Source organism: Neofelis nebulosa, chromosome 9, assembly GCF_028018385.1.
Source record: "Neofelis nebulosa isolate mNeoNeb1 chromosome 9, mNeoNeb1.pri, whole genome shotgun sequence".
In the NCBI taxonomy this organism is placed as follows: domain Eukaryota; kingdom Metazoa; phylum Chordata; class Mammalia; order Carnivora; family Felidae; genus Neofelis; species Neofelis nebulosa.
This window is the reverse complement of record NC_080790.1, coordinates 53,816,798-53,840,764: the sequence shown is the minus strand read 5'-3', so window position 1 is coordinate 53,840,764 and position 23,967 is coordinate 53,816,798. Positions and strand designations below refer to the sequence as shown.

At 37.4% G+C, this 23,967-nt stretch overlaps 1 protein-coding gene across 1 annotated transcript in view; it reads left to right on the top strand.

Moving 5' to 3' along the window:
- Positions 1-2,578: 2,578 nt before the first annotated feature.
- The window catches only part of GMCL1 (germ cell-less 1, spermatogenesis associated), a 37,986-nt gene continuing 16,597 nt past the window's right edge, over positions 2,579-23,967 (top strand). Inside the window, exons 1-9 of the mRNA XM_058683824.1 lie at positions 2,579-3,078; positions 9,426-9,549; positions 11,367-11,463; positions 12,814-12,911; positions 15,248-15,360; positions 16,008-16,073; positions 17,867-17,951; positions 20,343-20,433; positions 21,547-21,684. Of these exons, the coding sequence (XP_058539807.1) occupies positions 2,819-3,078; positions 9,426-9,549; positions 11,367-11,463; positions 12,814-12,911; positions 15,248-15,360; positions 16,008-16,073; positions 17,867-17,951; positions 20,343-20,433; positions 21,547-21,684 (1,072 nt within the window). The 5' untranslated portion in view covers positions 2,579-2,818. The remainder of the gene's footprint in view (positions 3,079-9,425; positions 9,550-11,366; positions 11,464-12,813; positions 12,912-15,247; positions 15,361-16,007; positions 16,074-17,866; positions 17,952-20,342; positions 20,434-21,546; positions 21,685-23,967) is intronic.

The window sequence follows — 23,967 nt, the reverse complement described above, 5'->3', positions numbered from 1 at the left end:
AGGCTCTGTGCTGACAGCTCAGAGCCTGGAGTCTGCTTTGGATTCTGTGTCTTCCTCTCTCCCTGCCCCACCCCAGCTTGCACTAGCTGTCTCTCCCTCAAAAATAAACATTAAAAAAATTAAGAAAAAGAATAGCTGCCTATTTTTTTCCTTCTATACTATCTATTGTATTTTGATAGATGAAATACAAAGATTTTTTTTTTCAATTTGTTTTTACTTGCCCATTATAAGTGCTTGAGCTAATGGTGAAGGCTATTTGTACAAATACTTAGTCATTCCAATTAATTACAGGAAATAGTACTGCTGCTTTGATATGTACCTAGAAGAGTATGGAATCTCCAACTTTATTTGGCTTTGGAAGCATTACAAAATTTTAGTAGTTTTAGCTTTAAATTAGATATGATTTAACCAAATTTTTTAAAACAAATTGCATATGGTGACTGGATATTAACATTTGTTGACCGGAAGCAGGATAAAGCCACCTTGGAGGAATGTTTGTTTATTGTGAAGAACAAGCATGACTTTGGAATATAATTATGAGGCAACTTTGTTCTTTGTCCCACTGTTTATTTACATTTATTCATGAGTCTACTTCTCCTGTCATTAGATGAAAATTCTGATAGTGCTGGGACTTTTCTGGTCACCCTTAGGTTTTAAAAAGTCCTACTGTGCAGTCCCTTATGGTCATTTTAGTAATTAATATGTCCAGTCAAAATTCCAAACTTGATTTATAATTGAGGCTTCTTCAGTTCTGGCCTATTGTTCAGCTCTGGACTATTGCCCGCAGGAGTAAGGAATATGGTGGGTTTCTCTTCTTTCTCCACTTTGGTTTCCTTCCCCACACTCATCCCTCCACCACAGCCCAAACTTAGCCAAAAGAGTAAAGGGGAGCAGGAAAGTTCTTACCCGACTGTTCTTGCTGTGGTGATAGAGGATCAGTACTGTGAAACAGCAGCAGATATTTAAAGCTGAATCTTAGGGACATTCTCCTGGGGTGCCTTTATCAATTCCTTTCTCAGCCCCTAGGAATCTGATAATACTTTCAGGTTCTTTGCTGAAGTCAGTTTGACCTTCCACCCAGGCCTCTGGGACAGAATCTAAGATGATCCCATGCTGGCTCTCTTATGGTGGCCCACACTTGCTCCATGGGAAACACGTGCGCGCACATCCCTTGTGCTGACAAATTCTAGGCATGAAGACTGATCCCCTTGCTGCCACCATTGTCTGCTCCCCCCCCCTCCTGCCCCCACCACCCCCCACCAAATTGCCTCAGCCAGCTTCTCCTGATTCAAATTTCTCAGGCATGAGTCAGACACCAGTCCACTCAGGCCCCCAAACTACATGTGGTGCTGATGAGAGTATAAATTGGTTTCATCATTCCAGAGAACTTGGAAATAGCTAATAGAGTTGGAAAGTTCCCAGGAAATCTACTTCTAGGAATCTATTTGGTGAATCTTTGTACATGGTGTTCATTGCTACTCTATAAGAACATTAAAGTAGAAACAACCTAACTCCCTCAAAAGATAAACAAATTGTGGATTAGTGACACAATGAGCAATGAAAATTAACTGGAGATTAACTGGATAAGTCTTAAAAGTAAAATTTTGAGAAAGAAGAAAGGTGCAGAATGATAGGTACAATATGATTCCATTTAATTACATGCCTAAATGTGCTAAAGAACATATAGTGCTTATGGGTATATGTTTAAGAACATGCATGGGAAAACGATAAACACTATTCTCAGGATAGTGGTCACCACAGTGGAGGGAGAGACAGAGATGGAGAGGGAACTTCTATCTATAGTGTCCTATTGAAGAGAATGAATCAAAGCTATTTTAATTTTAAATTATCATACGTGTGGTGGGACCATAGGTGTTTACCGTATTACTCTGAGTAATTCATTGTAAACACTTTATTTAAAAAGTAGCAGAATGGTGTCAGGGAGTGAAAGCTGGCTGTCCAAGGCAGACAGCTGTAAATTTTGCTCCGGCTTCCAGAAGGCACTGTAAGCCCTGCCAGTACTGGTACAGACCCTACTCAGACGTTTCACTGCAGCTAGAAGGGAAGCTGGGAAGTGCAGGGAACCTTTGCCATAACCTGTCTAGGGCGGCAGAAGGCCGATATTTAAGAAACACAAAGGCCTAACGAAACTCCACATAGTAGGTCCTCCTCCCCGAGGAAGCCTTGCCAAATGCCCGCAAGGCGTGATCCCAGCTAGTGGTGAGCTCCGCTAAGGAAGAGCCCAAACAGCACCATCTTTTTTGCCCCTACTTAGCACAGAGCCTACTAGGTATCCGGAACTCAAGGAACTTTTGCAGAAACAATCAATGAGCTGGAACTCCCGGTCAGGCTAATACAAAGAGGTGTGTGAAGTAACGCTAAAATCCAGATTGGCCCCAAATCTCATGGCAGCGCGAGACCCAAACGGAGAGCAGGCCGCTAGCCGCCTACGCGCCGACAAGCTTCCCGACTCCAACCCCCTTTACCTTTCAGTGCAGGCCCCACCCACCACGCACACTCGTCTTCCCCCGCCCCTTCCGGAGGCTCGCCGCGCGCACGCGCCTTCCGGTCCGCGCTTTGTTGCGATAGCGAGGGGGCGAGGTTCTGCGGTCCCGGCGCGCCGCGCGGCTGGACGCGGCGGGCGGGGCGGAGGATGGAGGCGGTAGCGTCCGCTGTGACGGTTGGGGCTGCGCGTGAGAAGGTGGCGGTGTAGGCACCTGGACTGGGTGGAGGCGGGCGGCGGCCGGGCCATGGCGGGAGACCGCCTCCGCTGGGCTCCCTGAGGTGCGCTCCCTGAAGTCCTGGGGAGCCGTGGTCCATGGGCTCCCTGAGCAGCCGAGTGCTACGCCACCCGGGGCGAGCCCGAGCCCAGCAGGAGCCGGGTTCTGGGGCGGGGGGCTCGACCCGCAGGCCGGAGTCTGGCGGCGACGCTGCGGGCCACGGCTTCTGTTACTGCCCAGGCAGCCGCAAGCGCAAGAGGAGCAGTGGGGCCTTCTGCTACTGTCACCCCGACTCCGAGACAGACGAGGATGAGGAGGAAGGGGACGAGCAGCAGCGACTCTTCAACACCCCGCGCAGGTACGTGGAGGGACGCGCCCGCACCTGTTGGGCAGCTCCAGGGCCCCGCCTGGGGACAAGCCCGGCGCCGGGTGCGCTTGGGGGTGCGGCGCTCCCCAGCGGGTGAGGAGCGGACGTGCCCTTGACCGGGAAACGTGGGAGCCAGCCTGATGCGGGGCGGATGGGGAGCGCCTTGGGAGGCGCCTGGTGTTCTAGATTATAAACCACAGACGCTGCCCGAGTGGTGTTACAGCCCCAAGATGAGACTGGCAAACGCCAAGCCAGAGCTCGCGCCTCATTAAACCTTAGGCTCCAAAGGCTGGCTGGCCTTCCGTAATACACCTTTGTCCTTCTCTCTGAGTGGGTGGCAGGAGAAGTTGTTTTGCATCCGGTTACCTTAAGGGGCACGTCCATCAGTGTAAAGGGAAGTTATTACACACACGAGAGTTCTCTTTAACTGTAAAGGTGAAATTTATCAGTAGTGTGCATTTGTTCCTTATTGGGAACAAAGTTAGAGCCTCTAGTACTTGAACGTTGACCGTAGATATGTGTAAGTCAGTGCTGCAGCTTGCTTAACCTTTTTTCAAAGAGTTGAAACACAGGATGTTTACTTGTGAATTAGAAAATTAGAACGTAGTTTATGCATAGGATACGTTTCCACATAAAGCAATCTGATTGCCTTTTTTTTTTAACATCAGTGGGATAAATGCAGTATTTTAAATGAAACTTCAAAAAAAAAAGATTGAAAAACTTTGCTACACAAATGTAACATATTTATTGTGAAATAAAAGTATCATGGATAGCCTCTGTTAATAGTTTGTTATCTAAAAATCTTTCATAGAGTTTTATGTATGAATGCTTGTTGTTTATTTACAGAAATGAACACCACCCACCCCCACCCCTGTCAAATTCTTCAGTTACCTTTTTGGAGAGTCAGTATAGTATAAAGAGCTCAGATTCTGAGCTTAATAGCCTTTTTTCCTCTTAAGTAAAATGGAGAAATTAATACTTGCCTTTTTTAAAGTTTGTTTATTTTTTGTTTATTTGTTTACATATTTAGAGAGCATGAGCAAGAGGGGGATGGGGGCAGAGAGAGGAGGAGAGAGAATCCCAAGCAGGCTCAGTGCTGTCAGCACAGAGTCTGAGGTGGAGCTTGAACTCACAAACCATGAGATCATGACCTGAGCCCAAACCAAGAGTCAGATGCTTAACCAGCTGAGCTACCCAGGCACCCCAATACTTGCCTTTTAGGGTCCATATAATGCACAGTGCCTGGTATTGAAGTGCTCTGTAAATATTATGTCTCCTTGGTAAATTGACCTCCTTTAACATTACAAAATGTCTCTCTTTATCCCTGGTAATATTTCCACTACTACTCGGTGTTTAAAATGTATATCTTTTCCATTGTTTTCTTTTTTACCTGTATCTTTATATTTAAAATAGGTATCTTGTAGAAAGCATATAGTTGGGTCTAGCATCTTTTTTAATCCATTAGGATAATCTCTGTCTTTTAGTATTTAGACCACTTATATTTAATGTCGTTGAAATATATATGTCAGGATCCATTCAAAAGAGAAATCATGCAGCAGTTTGAAAAAGGAAAATGTAATATAACCATTAACAAGGAAAGGGGAATTAATTACTGAAGGTAAACTACTAAGGTAAAGAGATTTCTAAAAATGTATAGGAATAGAAGATAGAGGGAGCAATTCAGCACTTCTCAGACTGAGAACATCCAAGGAAGGAACAAATTTTGAATAGAGCCATCTTTCCCAGAGTGAGATTCAGATATTGGAGGAGGTAAGGCTGTAGCCCACTAGATGGTAGAGAAGCTGAGATGTGGTAGGCTAAGGCTGGTAAGCAGGCAGCTTCCCACTGGGATGCCAACAAATTTGCTTAGAGTCTGTCTGGCCCACAAAGCTGAAAATATTTACTGTCCAGACCTTTACATAAAAGGTTTGCCAACCCCTGAACTACATGAGTGGACTAGAATGGAAAGTCTTTAAAGCAAACCTTTATTAGAAAATACATGCAGAATTTAGGGGTGCTTAGATGGTTGAGCATCCAACTCTTCATTTCAGCTCAGGTCATGATCTCACGGTTTGAGGGTTCGAGCTTTGAGTTGGGCTCTGAGCTGACAATGTGGAACCTGCTTGAGATTCTCTCTCCCTCTCTCTCTCTCTCTGGTCCTTGTGTCAACATGGTCACATGGTGTCTCTCCCTCTCTCTCTCCCAAAATAAATAAATTTTTAAAAATTAATTAAAAAGAAAAAATACATCCAGAATTTAGTATGTTTTATATCAGTGGAAGAGGCCTGGCTATTCAGCCCAGTGTGCTTGAAGTGTGTAAAAAGATACTAAGACCTGGAAATTTGTGTGTTGACGCTAATTATGCTCCCTGAGGTTGTTCTGAGCACTCTCCCACCTCAACCAGCTACTCCATGAAAAGTTTTGGCTACCAAGCCCACCTTCCATTTCATTCATACCTTTTGACAATTGCATATTTTACTTTTACATTAACATGACTGTTGAAACTCAGCTGTTCTGCAACCAGATCTTGGTTGTTTGCTGTGCCTTGATTGTAAAATTTGAAACCTAGTAAACAGTATTTGTTATTATAACCATGTAAATATTGTTCACTACAAAGTCAAGTAGTGTGCTAGGATTATAAACCATACTTCCTGGATCCAGTGTCACAACGCTTTGTTTTTCTATGGGAGAAATTTTCTAACCTTGTAGTTAAATGGAATCTTTTTTCTACATTCCGTCAAGTTTTCAAAGTCAGACCCTGTTTTCATTTGTATCTTTTTATGATAGTTGGTTTGTTGTTGTTTTTGTATTGCTTTTTAATTTTCCTAGAATTTCTAACTGCCCCCCACCACCATTGACAAAAGAATAATATCCCTTCATTATATATTCACATTTTCCTATCTTTCTAAACACGCTTGCATGGTGTCCCCCTCTAAACCCAAGACCCCCCTCTTGGGTCCCTTCATCCTCCTGTTCCATTCTGGAACCATTGCTTTCTGGGTCTGTGCTTATCCTGGGGCTTACTTTCATCCCATCTCTAGGATTGGATCTACTGTTTTCTGTAGCTTATATCTTTTTCTTTCTCACCCATTTTGGAGAACTGTATCCTCATGTATTTTACTCAGAAGGGATGCAAAAGGAGGTAATTTGTGCATATCTGAATGTAAATTTAGTCTCTAACTTTATTCATCCTTTGAGTATGGAAATCTAATCTAAAATAACTTCATATCCTTTATGATATTACTTCGTTGTTTTCTAGCCTACAGTGTTGATGAGAAGTATGATGCTGGTCTAACTCTCTTTTTAGGTGACCTTTTTTTTTCCTCTGGAAATTTTGGAATTTTTTCATCGGTGTTTTGGAATTTAACTAGAATGTGCTTAAGTATGGGTTTTTTAATGGCCTCAGTACTTGGTTGATTCTTACAATCTGGAGACTAGTTTGGAAAAATTTCCTTCCATTTTCTCCATAATTTCCTTTTTCCTGTTATCTTTGTTTTCTCTTTCTTGGACTCCTCTTACACCAGATTTTGGATTTCTTGGATTGTACCTCTTTCTCTCTTCTTTTTGTCCTTTCTAGGTCTTTTTTGCTTTATGTTCTAGGAAATTTCCTTAACTTTCTCAGTATCCTCTCTTTTGGCTTATTAATTTTAGCAACCATGTTTTTAATCTCGAAGAGCTCTTTTCTTTGTTTCCTTTATCATCGTATCCTGTTGTTTTATAAATGTAATAATCTCAGATATCTATATCTAGATGTGCTAATTTTATTTTTTTTTCAACTTTTTTTTTTTTTTTTGGGACAGAGAGAGACAGAGCATGAACGGGGGAGGGGCAGAGAGAGAGGGAGACACAGAATCGGAAACAGGCTCCAGGCTCCGAGCCATCAGCCCAGAGCCTGACGCGGGGCTCGAACTCACGGACCGCGAGATCGTGACCTGGCTGAAGTCGGACGCTTAACCGACTGCGCCACCCAGGCGCCCCTAGATGTGCTCATTTTAGAGTGTTTTAAGTTCTCTTTTCCCTGAATTAATGTGTTTCCTCTGGGGCCGGTTTGTCTTTTTAATGGTCTTGAATACTCCAGATTCTCCTCATGTTGGGTGATCCTTGGTATTTAGAATGAGTAACATGTGCGTGCGTGCGTGTGTTTTAATTGAGTAAATTAAACTAAGCCTTCCCTTTAAGTAGAAAGACTGATTACTAAATTGGATATGGGTGGGGCATGCTTCATCTTAGAGCAGAAATTCCCAAATTTTTTTTGTTCACAGCACCCTTAGAGTCTCAGTAGTTTTTTAAATGGTACCTCTGGTCCTAAAGAAATATCTCATAGTTAGTATGACTATGATAGTAGTAGGTAACATGGTATCTCAAAGATCTTGCTGTGTTTCCTTCAAATATAAAATATTCCACACACTTCCCTGAGTTTGGTGCGGTGCTCTAGGTGCTTTAACACATAGTTTGGGGACCATGATTCAGGGTGAATGGGTTAAGAGCTAACAGGCTACAGATTCCCCAAATGTCAGAATAAGGATTGCTTTGTGTGGGGTGCCACCACCTATACTAAAGTCTCAGCTTCTCCTCATAGATTTGTCCTCTCTCTCCTTTCTAGAAGAGCATTGGAATCTTTATGCCTGAGTTGTCTGTGCTCTGGTTATCTGTACTCTGTGTTCATACATTGTGGAGGAGGCCATTAAAGGAACACATTTCCCCACTTTGTGCCTTACTTCTGCCTTTTATTACCCCTGAGATCTCTCCTAACCCACACACACTTCTGAAGGGCAGATGGCCTTCATCCTTCATCCTAGACCTTCAGAATATATTCTGGTCTCTTATCAGATGATAAACCCACCCTTCCTTTTTGCTATTGTGGGCTTATTCCTTTCTGTACTTTTAATCTTTTAATGCAATCTGGGGATGGTGCTGTCAGGAACTAGAAACTATATTGTCTCATTTGTTTCTCATAGTAACCCAATAAAGTGCTTACTATTAATATTCTCTTTGCATCTGGAGTAACTGAGCTGTGGTAGAGCTGGGACTCAAACCCAAGCCTCTACTACCAAAGCATGTGCTGTTTTTACTGTCTGTTGGGAAGACATGTCAAACACATTGGTTCAAGACATCATCTGAAACAGTTACTTCATTTTTAAAAAGACTAAAAATTTTGGGGTGCCTGGGTGGCTCAACTGGTTAAGTGTCCAACTTCCGCTCAGGTCATGGTCTCGCAGTTCAAGCCCCACATCGGGCTCTGTGCTGACAGCTCAGAGCCTGGAGCCTGCTTTGGATTCTGTGTCTCCCTCTCTCTGTGCCCCTTCCCTGCTCGTGCTCTGTCTCTCTCTCTCTTTCTCTTTCTCTGAAAACTAAACATTAAAAATATTTTTAATTAAAAAAAAAAAGACAAAGAATTTTTAACTACTAAGAAAGCTTGTCAGGATTGGCCAGGAACACAAAAAGGTATTTATCGGCCTCTGCCTAGGGCTTTTCTTATTCATTGGACCATCTTGAGCAATGATTATCAAATTAAAATTATATATATGTATATATATGTGTGTGTGTGTGTGTGTGTATTATATATATATATGTATATATATAATACACACATATATATATACACACACACATATATATATATATATATATATATATAGTTATCTTTTAAATGAAATTTTATGCAGAAATTCTCAAAATGTGATGCTGCCCTAGTTGAAGTTAGTGAGGATGTTCAGAGTTCACTCCTCAGCTATCCCTGGTGGCTCCTAAGACATTTCTCCATTGAGCAAAGTTTTGAAAACCTTTGATCTAAGGCTGCAAACCATTTGACCAATGAGGGTGAAAATGCTTTTAACGAGTTTAGGAATAGTTTGATACCAAAATAAGATTAGATATAAATTATTCTCAAAATTACTTGGATAGGTAAAATTTTTATTCTTGTTCTGCACTTTGTAGTTGCATAGCAGTAGCATTGAAGTTGTACTGAGATCCTCCATAGTACTCTTTTCTAAATGAGGAAATAAGCAAAAATCACGTGCTGACCTACAGGTAATTCACTTAGTTCAACAAACACATATTGTAAGAGTGTACAGTGAAAGGTCACCTGTACATGCTATCCCATCTAGCTGGCCACTATTAACCCTCTTGGCAATAGAGTACCCTAGAGATTACTACTATTAGTAGTTTCTTATGTACTAATGCAAATTTGAATATATAATATCCCTCTTTCCTTTTACACAATGAATAACTTGGCTCTATTTAATAGAAATTGAACAAAAGGAATATTTTGAGTTTTATGCAAAATCAGTAAAACACTCAGTTTTACACATATGTAACATTTGCATTTCTTTTAACAGGAAAAAATTAAAGAGTACATCCAAATATATTTATCAAACCTTATTTTTGAATGGAGAAAATAGTGACATTAAGATATGTGCTCTAGGAGAAGAGTGGAACTTACACAAAATATATTTATGTCAAGTAAGTATTTTATTTTTCTATTTGAGTAAGCAAGGTAGTCACTTAAAAATAGCTCAAACTCTTTCAAGTCCTGTTCTTTCTTATTGCATTTCACAGTAATTGTTTTGTGTGGATAGTGGTTGTCTAAATCCTATCATCTCACACAGAGTCTTGTTTTATCAAAATATGGCACACTCTGTTAGTGAAAACTTAGTTTAGTCTAGAAAACAGATTTTGAATTTTCATTGTCATACCAGCCTAGCAAATACCTTTTTGTCATTACTTCAATAAGGTTCTTATTTTAGTGCCCTCTGCTGACAAGGGGGGGGGGGGGGGGAAATGCCTAAAATTAAGATTGTTGAATTTGTTTATTTTGTATATAGTTATTTAAATTGAATAAATTTAGCTGAAATGTTCCTTTGTAGTTATGGTTGAATGGAAAATGCAGTTAACTAAAAGACAAGACCCAACAAATATAGACCAACTTATTTAGCTGATATATCTGTTTGGTTTGTGTGCTGAAAATATTACTATCTGCCATCCTATTTTAAAGATTCAAAACTCTCAAAAGGAAAAAGAAATGTTGCTCTAATGGCTCAAATATTTTACTCATTCTTTCATCAAATCTATCTATTCTTTCTTCAAATCATTGTTCTAGGCATTGGGAATAGAACAGGGAACAATTCAGTTTTTATCCTATGGAGTTTATATTTTCTGTCTTCTTCACTATTTGGCAATAATTATTGGTAAGACAGTATAGTATAAGATTTTCCAGTAGAAGTATTTTAAGGGAACTTTTTCTATAACATTTTAATCATAATCTATAATCATTTTAATCATTCGATCATAATCATTATCGTAATAGTCAAGTTTAATTTGGCCAGAGGTATATAGCCCAGGAAATATATCAGAATATTGCTCTCAACTTGAGAATAGGGTCCTATCTGTTTTTAATCTCAGAGAGCACTTTTGTGAATTTAAGGATGAGAATGCCTCTGTGTAGGCTTTCACTCTCAAGAGGAACTGTACTGATTATAGGACAAACTACATGCTACAGTCTAATAAGCCCCCTGAGGACAGAAACAGTGTCTGTTTTGTTAACTGTTATATTCACAGAGCCTTATACATACTAAGTATTCAGTAAAATTGTTAATATTTGATCTATTCCAAAGTAATTCTAGTTATGAGAGGTGCTATCTAGAAGGTAACTAAAGACTTCATCCATTCTGGTACCTTTCCAAGAATCAGGTTCATTCTGGAATTTTCTGATTAGATAAAACTAGACTTTAGATTTATCCTGATATCTGGGGATCATCCCATTAATGCTGACTTCGGACTGGCTTGGACCCTTTACAGCCCATAATACAGTAAGGATTAAACAGTATGAAGGTTCTTAGCCTTCTGTCTTCCCCAGTACATGATTGTGTATTCACCTTGTGTGTTGTCATATGTTCATGAGAGACTTAAATATATATTTTCTAAGCTTGAATTTAGAATGCCATTGAGAAGGAAAACATACCTGTAATAGACTCAGAAATTGTTTTAACTAAGTAAAAAGCTAATGGGAGGCTCAAATAGTAATATAGGAATTCAGATAGTAATATGAGAATTTGGTTTTGTTTTCATTAAACTAATACTAAACAAAGTATTTTGACATACTTAAAAGTGTCCTTATCTTAATTTCATTTTTCCTGTAGACATATTTAGCAATTCTTTTTCTCCCAAAATAATATGGGTTCATTTTGATAGAACAGTTGTTTGGAATTAGAAATGGGAAAATAATTCAGAAGACCCAGAAAGTACTGGATAATCATTTTGTTTTGTTTTGTTTTTTTAAGTCTGGCTACTTTTCTAGTATGTTCAGTGGTTCTTGGAAAGAATCCAGCATGAACATAATTGAACTGGAGATTCCTGATCAGAATATTGATATAGAAGGTAACCACCACTATAATTACTACTATGCAAAAATTATAACATATCCTTTTTATTCTTTTGGTAGAAAATAAATATTTTCTTCTAACTTTGCAGGCTAGATAAAAGCTCCATTTAACACCCCAGCGTGACAGCTTTGTACTGATTTGCTCCATAGTTCTGTCAATTCTGTTCTTTTTTTTTTTTTTTTTTTTAACGTTTATTTATTTTTGAGAGAGAGACAGAGCACAGGCAGGGGAGGGGCAGAGAGACAGGGAGACACAGAATCTGAAGCAGGCTTCAGGCTCTGAGCTGTCAGCACAGAGCTCAGTGCGGGGCTTGAACCCACGACCCATGAGATGATGACCTGAGCTGAAGTTGGACGTTTAACTGACTGAGCCACCCAGGCGCCCCTTATCAATTTTGTTCTACCTATCCTTAATCTACTTAGTCATATGGGCCTTATCGGTCTGTTTATTTATTGTTGTAAATATATCCGCCTGGGGTATTGAGGATGTAGGGTGAAGGAAGGAAGAGTGTGACTGTTTTTTAAAATTACATAGTTAAATGTAATGGTTTAAAAAAAGGAAAAGAAAAGCGGGTAAATAGTGTTTATTGATTATTCCCCATGTATGAAGACTTTCTCTGGGAACAATAGGGTATGAATCATGTAATCAATGTTGTTTTAGAGCTATGAGTTCTTAGATGAGGAAGCTGAGGCTCAGAGGATTTAAGGGGCTTACATTCATCAGTCAGCCTGTACTCCTAATTTCTGTTCCAGTGCTCATTTTCTGTTTCCCTCTTTGATAACCCAAGTGGAAATAACCAGTACTCACCACATAGGCAAAGAGAAAAGTTAAGAATATTTAAAACACAAGTGTGGCAGTGGAGAGAAGGAAGGGCAGGCCTAGATAGCTGGGGTGACTTGGGGACCATGTGGCATGGATAGGAGCCAAGAGCTATTCCCCACTCCCCAGCAGTGAAGCACTGGAAGCACCAGGGTTAAGATATCATGGGGTCTGTGTACTTACTGATTAGTCTACTCAGAGGTATATTTATAAAACTTTTTCCGAGAGTGTCTTAACTCTGACCACCAACTAATGTCAAGATTAGATGTAGAAGAATCCAGCTCTTTTATTTAGCTAGAATAAATGGAAATTTATAACATTGTTATTAAACTAGCTCCATTAATCAGTAACCATTACTAACATTTTAATTAGTGTACTTCCCTTCTCCTGTTATGTACATCCTAAATTCAGATGCATGCCTGAATTTAGGCATACATCTGAAGAGTGGGAAGATGGTCATTGTTATTTTTGTAATAATTTGTAGATAACATTGTATTTCATTCCATGCCTGTGCTTTTGCTTTCAGCACTGCAGGTTGCATTTGGGTCACTGTATCGAGATGATGTCTTAATCAAGCCCAGTCGAGTTATTGCCATTTTAGCAGCAGCTTGTATGTTGCAGTTGGTGAGTATGTACCTTATTCAAAGAAAGGATCACAGTTGGACCTTTGGTTCAAAGTATCTATTCCAAAAACAAGAAAAAGCTTAGCTCTTTACAGCTTTTAAAATAAAAATGAAATATATAAACATGTCACTTGTGATAAGTCATTTAAAAAGCTTAACCAAAAATATACTAATAAAATAAAATTTATTTTTTTTCATTTTTTTCATTTTTTATTTTTTTAAATATATGAAATTTATTGTCAAATTGGTTTCCATATAACACCCAGTGCTCATCCCAAAAGATGCCCTCTTCAATACCCATTACCCACCCTCCCCTCCCTCCCACCCCCCATCAGCCCTCAGTAAAATAAAATTTAAAAGCAATTTATTATAGCTGAGGGGATCATCATGTCTGTGTAGCATGAGTGCAAGGTATTTGGATGTAGATACTGTAGAATTACTATAGTGTGGTAAGAATTTATTTGTCTAAGTCCATTTACAGATTTCAGTTCATTAATGGTTTATCTTGACTGTTAATAAGCAGATTGCTTTGATTACTAATTCATTTAGTTCATGGGTTTGAAAAACATTGAGTGCTTACTTTGTCAACTTTTTCTTAATTATGAAATAGTTGTGGTAAACCACATGAATATATATAATCTGTTGGTAGATTGACAGATTTGTTCATTCAACAGAAGTATATTGAGCAACATGTTAAACTTGCATAGAGATCCAAAGGTAAACGAATATATAGTCTGCTTCAAGGAACTCATAATATAATGTGTGTGTGGAATGGGGGAAGGGAGGGTTGATACACAGACCCAGAGATAAAGTAAGAACTGTCCAGTGTATCATGAGTATGCTAATAAACATCCCGTAGGATTTAGCAGATGAACAAAGGAGCGAGTGGTCAGTTCAACCTGGTGGTGCAAAGAAGGAAGTTGAGTCTTAAAAACTGGAAATGTATTTATGTTGCAAAGAAAGAAGAAGGAAGGAAGCTTTTTATACAGAGCAAATTAAGACCTGGAGATGTGTGACATGGAGGCCTAGAGAATCTGAGTGGAACATGACGCTAGCACAGAAAAGAAAAAGGGTTGGAGAGAAGGAGGCAGAGTCCAGATCATGAAAATCCCTCTGTACCTTTTAAGAAGTTTAGATTCGAATGTAGGTACTTTTGAAAGATTTTAATCAGAAGAAAGACAGTTATGTTTTAGAAAGAATACTTTGGAAATAATGTAAAGGATGTATTGAAGGAAAGAGGAGTACATTAGAGACAAAAGCTTACTGCAGTAGTCCCAAATCAGAGTCTGAAGTAGGGCAGTAGCAGTAAGAATGGAGAGGAGAAACTGGATCACAGAAAGATTAAGCAGGGATAATCCACTGGACAGATAAGATGTTACGAGGAAGGTAGAGGGGGCAGGAGATGGGTAGTCTCCAGTGACTTCCAGGTAAGTTTAAAATCCTAATGGAGTCAGTGTTTTATTTTGATCTTTAAAAAATGTTAATAAAGTTTCTTTTTATGTGACATTTGTATACTGATTTATTTGGAGTATTAGTTAATAGCTTGCTCAGTATACTTGGCTGAGATCATTTGGTTTTTTAAATGTTGTGATCCTTTCAATACTTACTTCCAACAAGTACACTTTGTTTTCTAACTTTAGTCCTTTTGGTTTTGTCCTAAATCCCATTTTCTGCATTACCTTTATGACTTAACTAACTAATTTAATAATATACTTGCATGATGAATATATTTCAGAAATTTAAGTAAAAAGTGACATTCTTCCCATATATTGAATAAAGTTCATTTGAAATCTTACATATAAACATTTTAGATTAATATTGCAGTGTAAGTTTAAAATAATGTGTTTTAGGTGCATCTCTTAGAAATTGATGAGTGTTTTATACTTTAATAAACACTTTATGATGATTCATACTGTTTACTTGCCTAGCTCCATCACATAGTCAACTGAGTATGTTAAGAGATCTTAATTTAAAAAGAACAGGCAAAACAGACGGAGTGCCGCTTAAATTTGCAAAGGTCCCAGAGTGTGGAAGAATAGAAAAGAAAGAGAAAAGCAATATTCATCTCTACATTACTACCTTACTGCTTTTACCCCTCGCCCCCTTCCATTTTTAATTCCAAGTATTCAGTTGAATACTTGCTGGATTTTTTTTTTTTTCAGTATTTTTACTGGACTTAAAAATTTAGTCTTGCTGCACTTAATGAGTTTTCTTTCTTTCCTTCTTTCTTCCTTTTTTTTTTTTTTTTTTTTTACTTTTTAATATGTAAAAGCACATATTCAGAACTAATTTTTCCCATGTGAGATGGGCCTTTCCAGTGCTTATTTATATTTACAGGATGGTTTAATACAGCAGTGTGGTGAGACAATGAAGGAAACAATTAATGTGAAAACTGTATGTGGCTATTACACATCAGCAGGGACCTATGGATTAGATTCTGTAAAGAAAAAGTGAGTTACCTTTTTTATTTTTCCTCCCATCCCACTTTTTGGAATTTGGCTGCTTTGGTTTGTTAAGAGAATGTATAGCTATAAGAAAGAAAGCGGGAAAAAAAGATAGGGGACTAGAATTTTGTTCTAAAAAGTCCCTTTTTACATTTGGATGAATTAGTAAATTCCTTGAAAGTGTTGTCTTTGTAAGTGACCATGAGTGGGTTATACATGTTTATATGTGGCTTATAAAAACTATGGCCATTCTTTACAGGGAAGTTTCTATTAATTTTTTTTAAGTAGTAGGCATCATAGACATTGTATCAGTACAGTTACTGGCAATGTTTTTAACTCTTGAGAATTGCAGGACCTGTTTTCAAATTATAAAGAAGGTAATAGAAGTTTGTAAGCCCCTTCCTAAATGATTTAACACGAACTTGAAATGAGGTTTTCTTAATTAGAAATGCTCTTATTAATATAAAAGGAATATTTCCTTAATAACTGCTGACAAAAATAATACTAAATTTTCAGTTGTTAAATTTAAAACTTTGAGCATGTTCTAGCAAGACTAATATTCTGTTTTTATTTTAACTGTAAGTCCTACTAAGTAAGTCATAAATGCATATTTATGTATCATGTGGTAAATAATTCCATGTTTTTAATTTCAGGTGCCTTGAATGGCTCCTGAACAATTTGATGACTCACCAGAATGTTGAACTTTTTAAGGAACTCAGGTATTTTAATTTTAAATAACTTTGCAATTAATTATCCTAAAGTAATAGTTATTTGTTAAAGTGTTTATTTGTTTCATACAAAAACATATTCCTTATGAAAAAGTCAACAATTTAATGAAAGGTATCTTGACTGTATCTATGAACTAAAGAAATGCTTCAAAATTTCTTTGTCATAAATAATGTATATTATGTCTAGTATTTGAGCTAATTTCTATAGAAAAATTCATTGCTGCTATAAAACCATAGAAGAAATCTCAAGTGTTACTTCATTTTTGCTGGGCTCTTAGAGAATGTACAAGTTTTATTTTAAAAACTATCTTTACCATTCATTGTAAAAGTAAGTTTGAGGAAGTTGTTTTAAACTTTTTGCGAAGCCTAATGATATTAAATTCATAATCAGGTTGGCCTTTTGAATTACCTTTGCTTGTCCTTCCTTCCTTCCTTCCTTCCTTCCTTCCTTCCTTCCATAAACACTTCCTGAATGTCCACTGTATATAACGGTACTCTATCAGGGGCTGTGAAGGATGCAGAGATGATTATGTCATGGTCTCTGCCCTTAAAGGGATTGTTCCTGTGATGTCAATTTTACTAATTTTTTATTTATTTATTTTTTGTCAGCCGTGGGTGGGGAAAAAGATAAACATTTTTATGTTTAAATACAGTATGGAATATAGAGAATTCTGGAATATAGAGAATTCAAGTTTCTTTGAACCTTAAAGATGAAATACAAGAAGTAGTAGAAATGTTATTTTTATGGCTAGACCATCTCCTGGATTCTTGGATCCATTCCTTTCCTCTGCCTTTAAGAGGTCCTTTGGCAGAAAAGTTTGAGAAGCATTATTTTACACAGAAAAAAAAAAAATCATTTCCTAGTGCTATCAAGGTATAAATGAAGTTCTACATTATATTTGGTTTGGAAATCATTAGAAATAATTTTTCTCTTTTATAATTTCTCATTGAGCTTTTTCAAAAAAAAGATAAATTATAGTGGTCTTCTTAAAATCCTAGATGTTCTTCTGGCTTTTTATGGCTTAAAGGAAGGGGAAAAAAAGCTACTGGTGATATCATCCCACTCAATCTAAGTTTAAACTAATATATACTTCTTGATCTTACTGTCTTTAATAGTAATAAATACATAATTTATGATTAAGCAGTTCTCTTAAGCCTCAATGTTAAAGGTTATTTTGAAGATATAGATGATTCACTGAAATTTGACATTTTTTTTTTTTTTAACCAGTGAATGAGTAGGAAAGGCAAAAGAGGAACACTGCCACTTTATCAGAGCATACTAAAAGTTACCTTCTTGAGGGCCACCTGGGTGGCTCAGTCGGTTAAGCATCTGCCTCTTGATTTCAGTTCAGGCCATCATCTCACAGTTTGTAAGATCGAGCCCTGTGTGGGCTCTGCGCTGACAGTGGAACCTGTTTGGGATTCTCTCTCCCTCTCTCTCTCTTGCCCCTCCCCCGCTCATGCTCACTCTTTATCAAAATAAATAAATATTTATAAATAGATAAAAGTTATCTTATTGAGTCCTTGTTTTAACTTTGATTACTAGCAGATCAGTGCTCTTTGTTTTCCTATGAATTCAAAGAAAGACCTTTCATCGTATACTATCTGAATTAAAAGTGTTCAGATAGGTTATTTCTAAGATTCTTTGTCTTGAGCAAAAAGACTGAGGTAATTTTAAATTCCACATTTGTTTTTCATAAGAAAGACTTAAATTTTTTAATTCTACCAGGGTGGTTTAGCCTGTGCATGAGGAAAACTCACTACTTCTATTTTATCTTTTCTAGTATAAATGTCATGAAACAGCTCATTGGTTCATCTAACTTATTTGTGATGCAAGTGGAGATGGATGTTTACACAGCTCTTAAAAAGGTATTGGCATAATATGTATGTAAGGGTATCACCTCAGCATTACTTATAACAGTGAAAAGCTGGAAGCAGCTAGTGTCTATTGATAAAGGAATAGTGTAAAAGTAAGAAAAGTAAAAGGAAATATGCCAAAATATTAAAAAGTCTTTGTTTAGAGATTTGTTATCCTGAGTGATTTTAATTGCATTCTTTATACTTGTCAACTTTAAAAGTAGAGCCAGTTATTCTACCAACAAAATGGATTTATTTGTGAATAGCAGAGGAATTGCAATTTGGGACATGTAAGCTATGGCAAACCATAAGCAAGTCCAGATCTCAAAGGAGAGGAACATTACTTTGTAGAGAAAAGGAGGAAGTCGGGAGGGGCTGCTTTGAATGAAAGTTGGTTGGAGGAAAGTGAGTTCCTTTTTGTCTGAGTTGTGGTATTTTCTTGTCGGCTGATCTTATAGCTAAACTGGGAAAAATTCTTTCTCTTGCTAGACTAGTAAACTAGGCCTCTTCCGGTTGGGAATGCAAGATACCTCTCTTCCTGTTGGGGTCTGCACTTGAGAACAAGTGGTGGGCCATGAGAGCTCCCATCCTGTTCCTTTATTTGGTTTCACATACTTTTCTATCCTAGGAATGTGGTTGGTTTTTTTGTCCCAGATTCTTTTCAACAACAAACATATTATTATTTACATACAAATGTTAAATATTTTATATGGTTTTCAGAAATGTTTTCAAAGTTGAGCTTTAGTTGAATTAATGACTTTATGAGGAAATTTTCACACTTTTTCTAGAAAATGTTAACATTCTGGGACACCTGGGTAGCTCAGTCGGTTAAGCATCCGACTCTTGATTTCTGCTCAGGTCATGATCTCATGGTTCATGGGTTCCAGCCCTGCATCAGGCTCTGTGCAGACAGTGCGGGGCCTGCTTGGAATCCTCTCTCACCCTCGCTCCCTGCCCCTCTCCTGCTTCACCCTGTCTCTCTCTCTCTCTCAAAATAAATAAATAAACTTAAAGGACAAAAATGTCGACATTCCTTGAAGACCTTATTTGCACTTCAGGTATATGTTTCACTTCATACTTTTGAAAAGTTTTAATATTTTTAATGTAGTTTTATTTTCACAACTCTGAAGAGACAAATTGGCTATCATTCTTGTTCTATAGATGATAAGACTTAGAATTCTTATAGCTTTTAAGTGGCAGACTTGAGGCAGAACCCAAGTCTTGTGAGTCCTACTCTTACTGCTTTTCCCACTTAATAATTTTGCCTTTAACCCTTTGTCCCCAGCAGCAAAGTCTGCATTTAACACAGCTTTGAAATCTGGGAATGAGACACTGTCTAAGTTGTATCATGGCAGTTGTTTGGTTTTGTGGTAGGAATAAGATTCTGTTACTGTTTTGTTGTTTTTTTTCAAGGAAGTGTAGTAACTAAGTTACGCAATCATTAAAGAAAGAGCAGACAGCCCATATCTATCTCTGAGCCACTGGTAGGATTCATTGTTTCCTGTTGTAATTGCTTTTGTGCCAGTAATGATAAGTGCTTACTATGTGCCAGGCACTATTCAAAACATGTTACACTTGTTTTGTGTAACAAATTCTTTCAGTGCCCTTTGAAGTTTCATGCTCATTTTACAAATGAAGAAATTAAGACCCAGAGAATTGGGTAATTGGCCCAGCTGTTGATTGGCAGGTCCAGGATTTAAAAGTCCATGCTCCTAACTACTCTGCATACTGTCTCAAGAGTAAGAAGACAATAATGAGACCATAAGAAACTCTTTTTTCCCTTGTTTAATTTATTTTTATAATCTTATACAATATTTAGCAAAATTTAGTTAATTAGTAGAATAAATTAGTGTAAAATTACTAATGTAATGTATATTAAACCTTTTGATTGTATGAGTGTACTGTTTGATGCCTTAAATACTTTTCAGGAATTAGTTTATTCCTTCTCACACACTTTTAGTTCAATCATTAATCATTGGACCATGATTAATGCCATGATGAATTTAAAGCTTGTAAGTGTGTCATATGATAGTTCTACTTCTGTCGATTGCATGTACTGGAAATTAAACTTTTTAGATACTATTTTTTTTAATTTTTTTTTTTTTCAACGTTTATTTATTTTTGGGACAGAGAGAGACAGAGCATGAACGGGGGAGGGACAGAGAGAGAGGGAGACACAGAATCAGAAACAGGCTCCAGGCTCTGAGCCATCAGCCCAGAGCCTGACGCGGGGCTCAAACTCACAGACCGCGAGATCGTGACCTGGCTGAAGTCGGACGCTTAACCGACTGCGCCACCCAGGCTCCCTAGATACTATTTTTTAAGGTGGAAGCAGTTTGAATAAAAAATCATAACCTGGTGAAATCTTGTAATTTTTTTCTTAAATTTACTTTTTCAACCTAGTGGATGTTCCTTCAACTTGTGCCTTCATGGAATGGATCTTTAAAACAGCTTTTGACTGAAACAGATGTCTGGTTTTCTAAGAGGAGAAAAGGTATGCCTGAAAACTTTTTTTGGAACTTGTTTTAGGGGCCTTTTTAAATTGAAATTTATTAAAATCATGTCCTAACTTATTTGTAGACCTAGAGAATTTTAGGTCTGGAGAGGACTTTAAGTAGTTATCTAATTCAGCCCCTAATTTACACTGAGAGAATTAAAGCTGGATAAGAAAAATGCTTTGCCAAATATTAACTGAATTATTACTCCTTGAACTACCACCATAGTTTGATCCCACAAACTATTATTTTTCCCATTTTATCACCAACATGTCTTGTGATTAGTTTACAGTAGCAAGTCTCAACTTTTTTCTCCTATCCTAAATAGCAGCAGGACTGAGTATGCTCCCATGCATATACCTTGTTTAGTAGAAAACAGGCTAGAGCTTATGCACAAGTTCCTGTTTGATAGTAGTAACTCTAGACATTTCCTTTGCACTCATGAAAGCACAGTGGAATGCTTTCATTGGAATGCTGAGAGTAACTATTTTTCTAGAAATATCCTTAAACTCTCCCTAAAAGAAAAAAATTCATGTACTTCATAAATGTGAATTCCTTTAATAATAAACACTACCCATGTGTTGCAAATCAGTGGCTGCAGTGTCTTTGTATATTATTTTCTAGTTTGAAGAGGGTGAATGTGTTAACTAATGGTGTTCATCTCATGTAGCTAAAGTATAAATTAGATGAATCCCAAGAGACAAATCCATGTCCTGTGTATCTTATGAAGACCCTTCAGGTTGGCATTTGAGCTCTGGAGTTCCAGTGGAGTGCTCAGTCCCTAGGAGAGGGGATTCTGGAGAGATACCATAACCCAAACTACTATTCTCCAGACTTCTTTCCCACCTTGCTGCACTGTAAGCTCCAAACCCCAGAAATAAGGTGCACAGCTGAAATCTCAGTCCAAGGGTCACTTGGGACCAAAGTTAATTTCCTGGAGCTACTTCCTAAATCTCCCTACGTTTTTATCCATACACCTCAAGTTTATATAATCTTTGAAAACTAGCTTATTTATTTTCTAATAGATGTGTGTGTGTGTGTGTGTATTAAAAACATTTAAGGATAAAATAAATAGATTTGAAAAGAATGCCTATTTAAATTGTTTTTTGTAGATTTTGAAGGTATGGCCTTCCTGGAAACTGAGCAGGGAAAACCATTTGTGTCAGTATTCAGGCATTTAAGGTTACAGTATATTATCAGTGATTTGGCCTCTGCAAGAATTATCGAGCAAGATTCTCTAGTACCTTCAGGTAAGAGAACATGATGGAATTATGATTTTAAGTGACATCTTTCTGATTGTAATCGTACTCTACGTCATTGAAAAGAATAATAAATAGAAATTATCAGGGTGCCTGGGTGGTTCAGTAGGTTAAGTGTCCAACTCTCGATTTTGGTTCAGGTCATGGTCTCATGGTTCCTGAGAGTTCTAGCCCCTCATTGGGCTCCATGCTGGCAGGGCAGAGCCTGCTTGGGATTCTCTCTCTCTTCCTCTTTCTCTGCCCCTTTCCCCACTCCTGCTGTCTCTCTCTCTGTCTCTCATCTCTCTCTCTCAAAATAAATAAACTTAAAAAAAATAACAATATAATGATGAACCTGTTTTATTTAATTTCATCCCATATTTCTCAAACTCACTTTAGCAGGGATTCTTTTTTCTCAACATTGCATTTGAACCATATTCTGTGGACTTCCTTTTGGGCTGCTGGATGAACTACCAGTGACTAGAAAGATTTCCAGTTCAGCTTTTTACTCATTTAGATTAAGGCAAGAAAAGGGAGACAAAACTACGTACCCATTTTTTTAACTTGTTGAAGTGCTTTTAGTTCTAAAGGAGATTATTCAAAGGTTGTGAGAATCTTAAATTTTAAAATTAAATTAAAAAATTTTTGTAATGTTTATTTTTGAGACACACACACACACACACACACACAGTGCGGGCCAGGGGGAGGGGCAGAGAGAGAGGGAGACACAGAATCTGAAGCAGGCTCCAGGCTCTGAGCTGTCAGCACAGAGCCCAACATGGGGCTTGAACTCATGAACCATGAGATCATGACCTAAGCCAAAGTTGGATGCTTAACCGACTGAGCAACCACCCCTAAAATTAAATTTTAAGACATTTTCATGGGCTATATCTTACATGATATTTGAGAATATATATGTATAACCCTTTCATTCCAATTTTATAAATGGATCATGAAAAACATATTGTTTCTCTAGATCAATGCATTTTAAACTACAGGCATAACCATTAGTGAGTTGAGAAATCTATTTTAATGAGAAAGGATCAACTCTTCTTTTTTTTATAAAATACATTAGAAAAGAATTTAAAAATCAGAATGCATTCCAGTAAGATACAGAGTATATATATGTGTATACTGACTCACATAAACTTTATTTCTAGTCTTTACCTACTGAAGACAAATGATCTGTGGCCTAGATATTTAGCAGTTTTCTGCATAATAGCAAGGATATTTTGAGAGAAACATTCAAAGTGTGGTTTCTAGAGAGGTTTAAGGAGAGATACCAATAATTCAGTGCAAATCGTCTGGATACCTTTTTTGAGTAGAGATTTAGGAAGTGAAAATCCAGATTTTAATCATGCTAGGGTTTGCCTTCTTCCTTCATGTAGAGATTGAGAAATCATTTAACTTAAAAAAGTAGAAAAACCGTTCATTTGGTTGGGATTAAATAAGAACAGAAAACCAAATATGGTACTAAGCCAATTCTACCTATATTTTTAACAAATTTTTTAAAGTTTTTTTTGTTGTTGTTATTTATTTCTTTTGAGAGAGGCAGAGAAAGAGAGAATCCCAAGCAGGCTCCACATTCAGCATGGAGCCTGATGCGGAGCTTAAACCCACGAGCTGTGATATCATGACCTGAGCTGCCATCAGGAGTCAGGGGCTTAACTGACTGAGTCACCCAGGCGCCCCTTTAATAAATTTTTTAAAATAAAATTTCAGTTTACCAAGACTTACAGAAAAAAATTGTATGCTCGTTAAAGGAAAAATATAACTTTTATTCCATTTATAATAACTTAAAATGTCTTTTTAATGAGTTACCTAAATCTGATATGCCAAAATTATTTTTGACTATGCATGATTGATCTGATAATTCAGAGATGGTTTATCTCCCATTAATTAGCAATTATTTTTAGGTAATTTAATAAAGATACTATTTAATATCCAGCTTTCTTCTATTAAAAGTTATATAAAAATAAAATACTACTTTAGATATGTTTCTCATAAAAATTAATATGAGCTATGAAAAAGAAACTATTAAATGCAAGAATCTACTTTCAACTAAAGATTTAAATTCTAATTTAAATGCATGTAATCTAAGCAAAGTCCATCTTAAAGCAAAGCAAAATAACATTTACCACTCTAAAAATCATTAAGCCATATTGTTGTAGCATATTTGTAGAATATAAACTACCAGCTTTATTGCTTTCTATTTTAAACTTGACTTTAGGGGCGCCTGGGTGGCTCGGTCGGTTGAGCGTCTGACTTCAGCTCAGGTCATGATCTCACAGACCG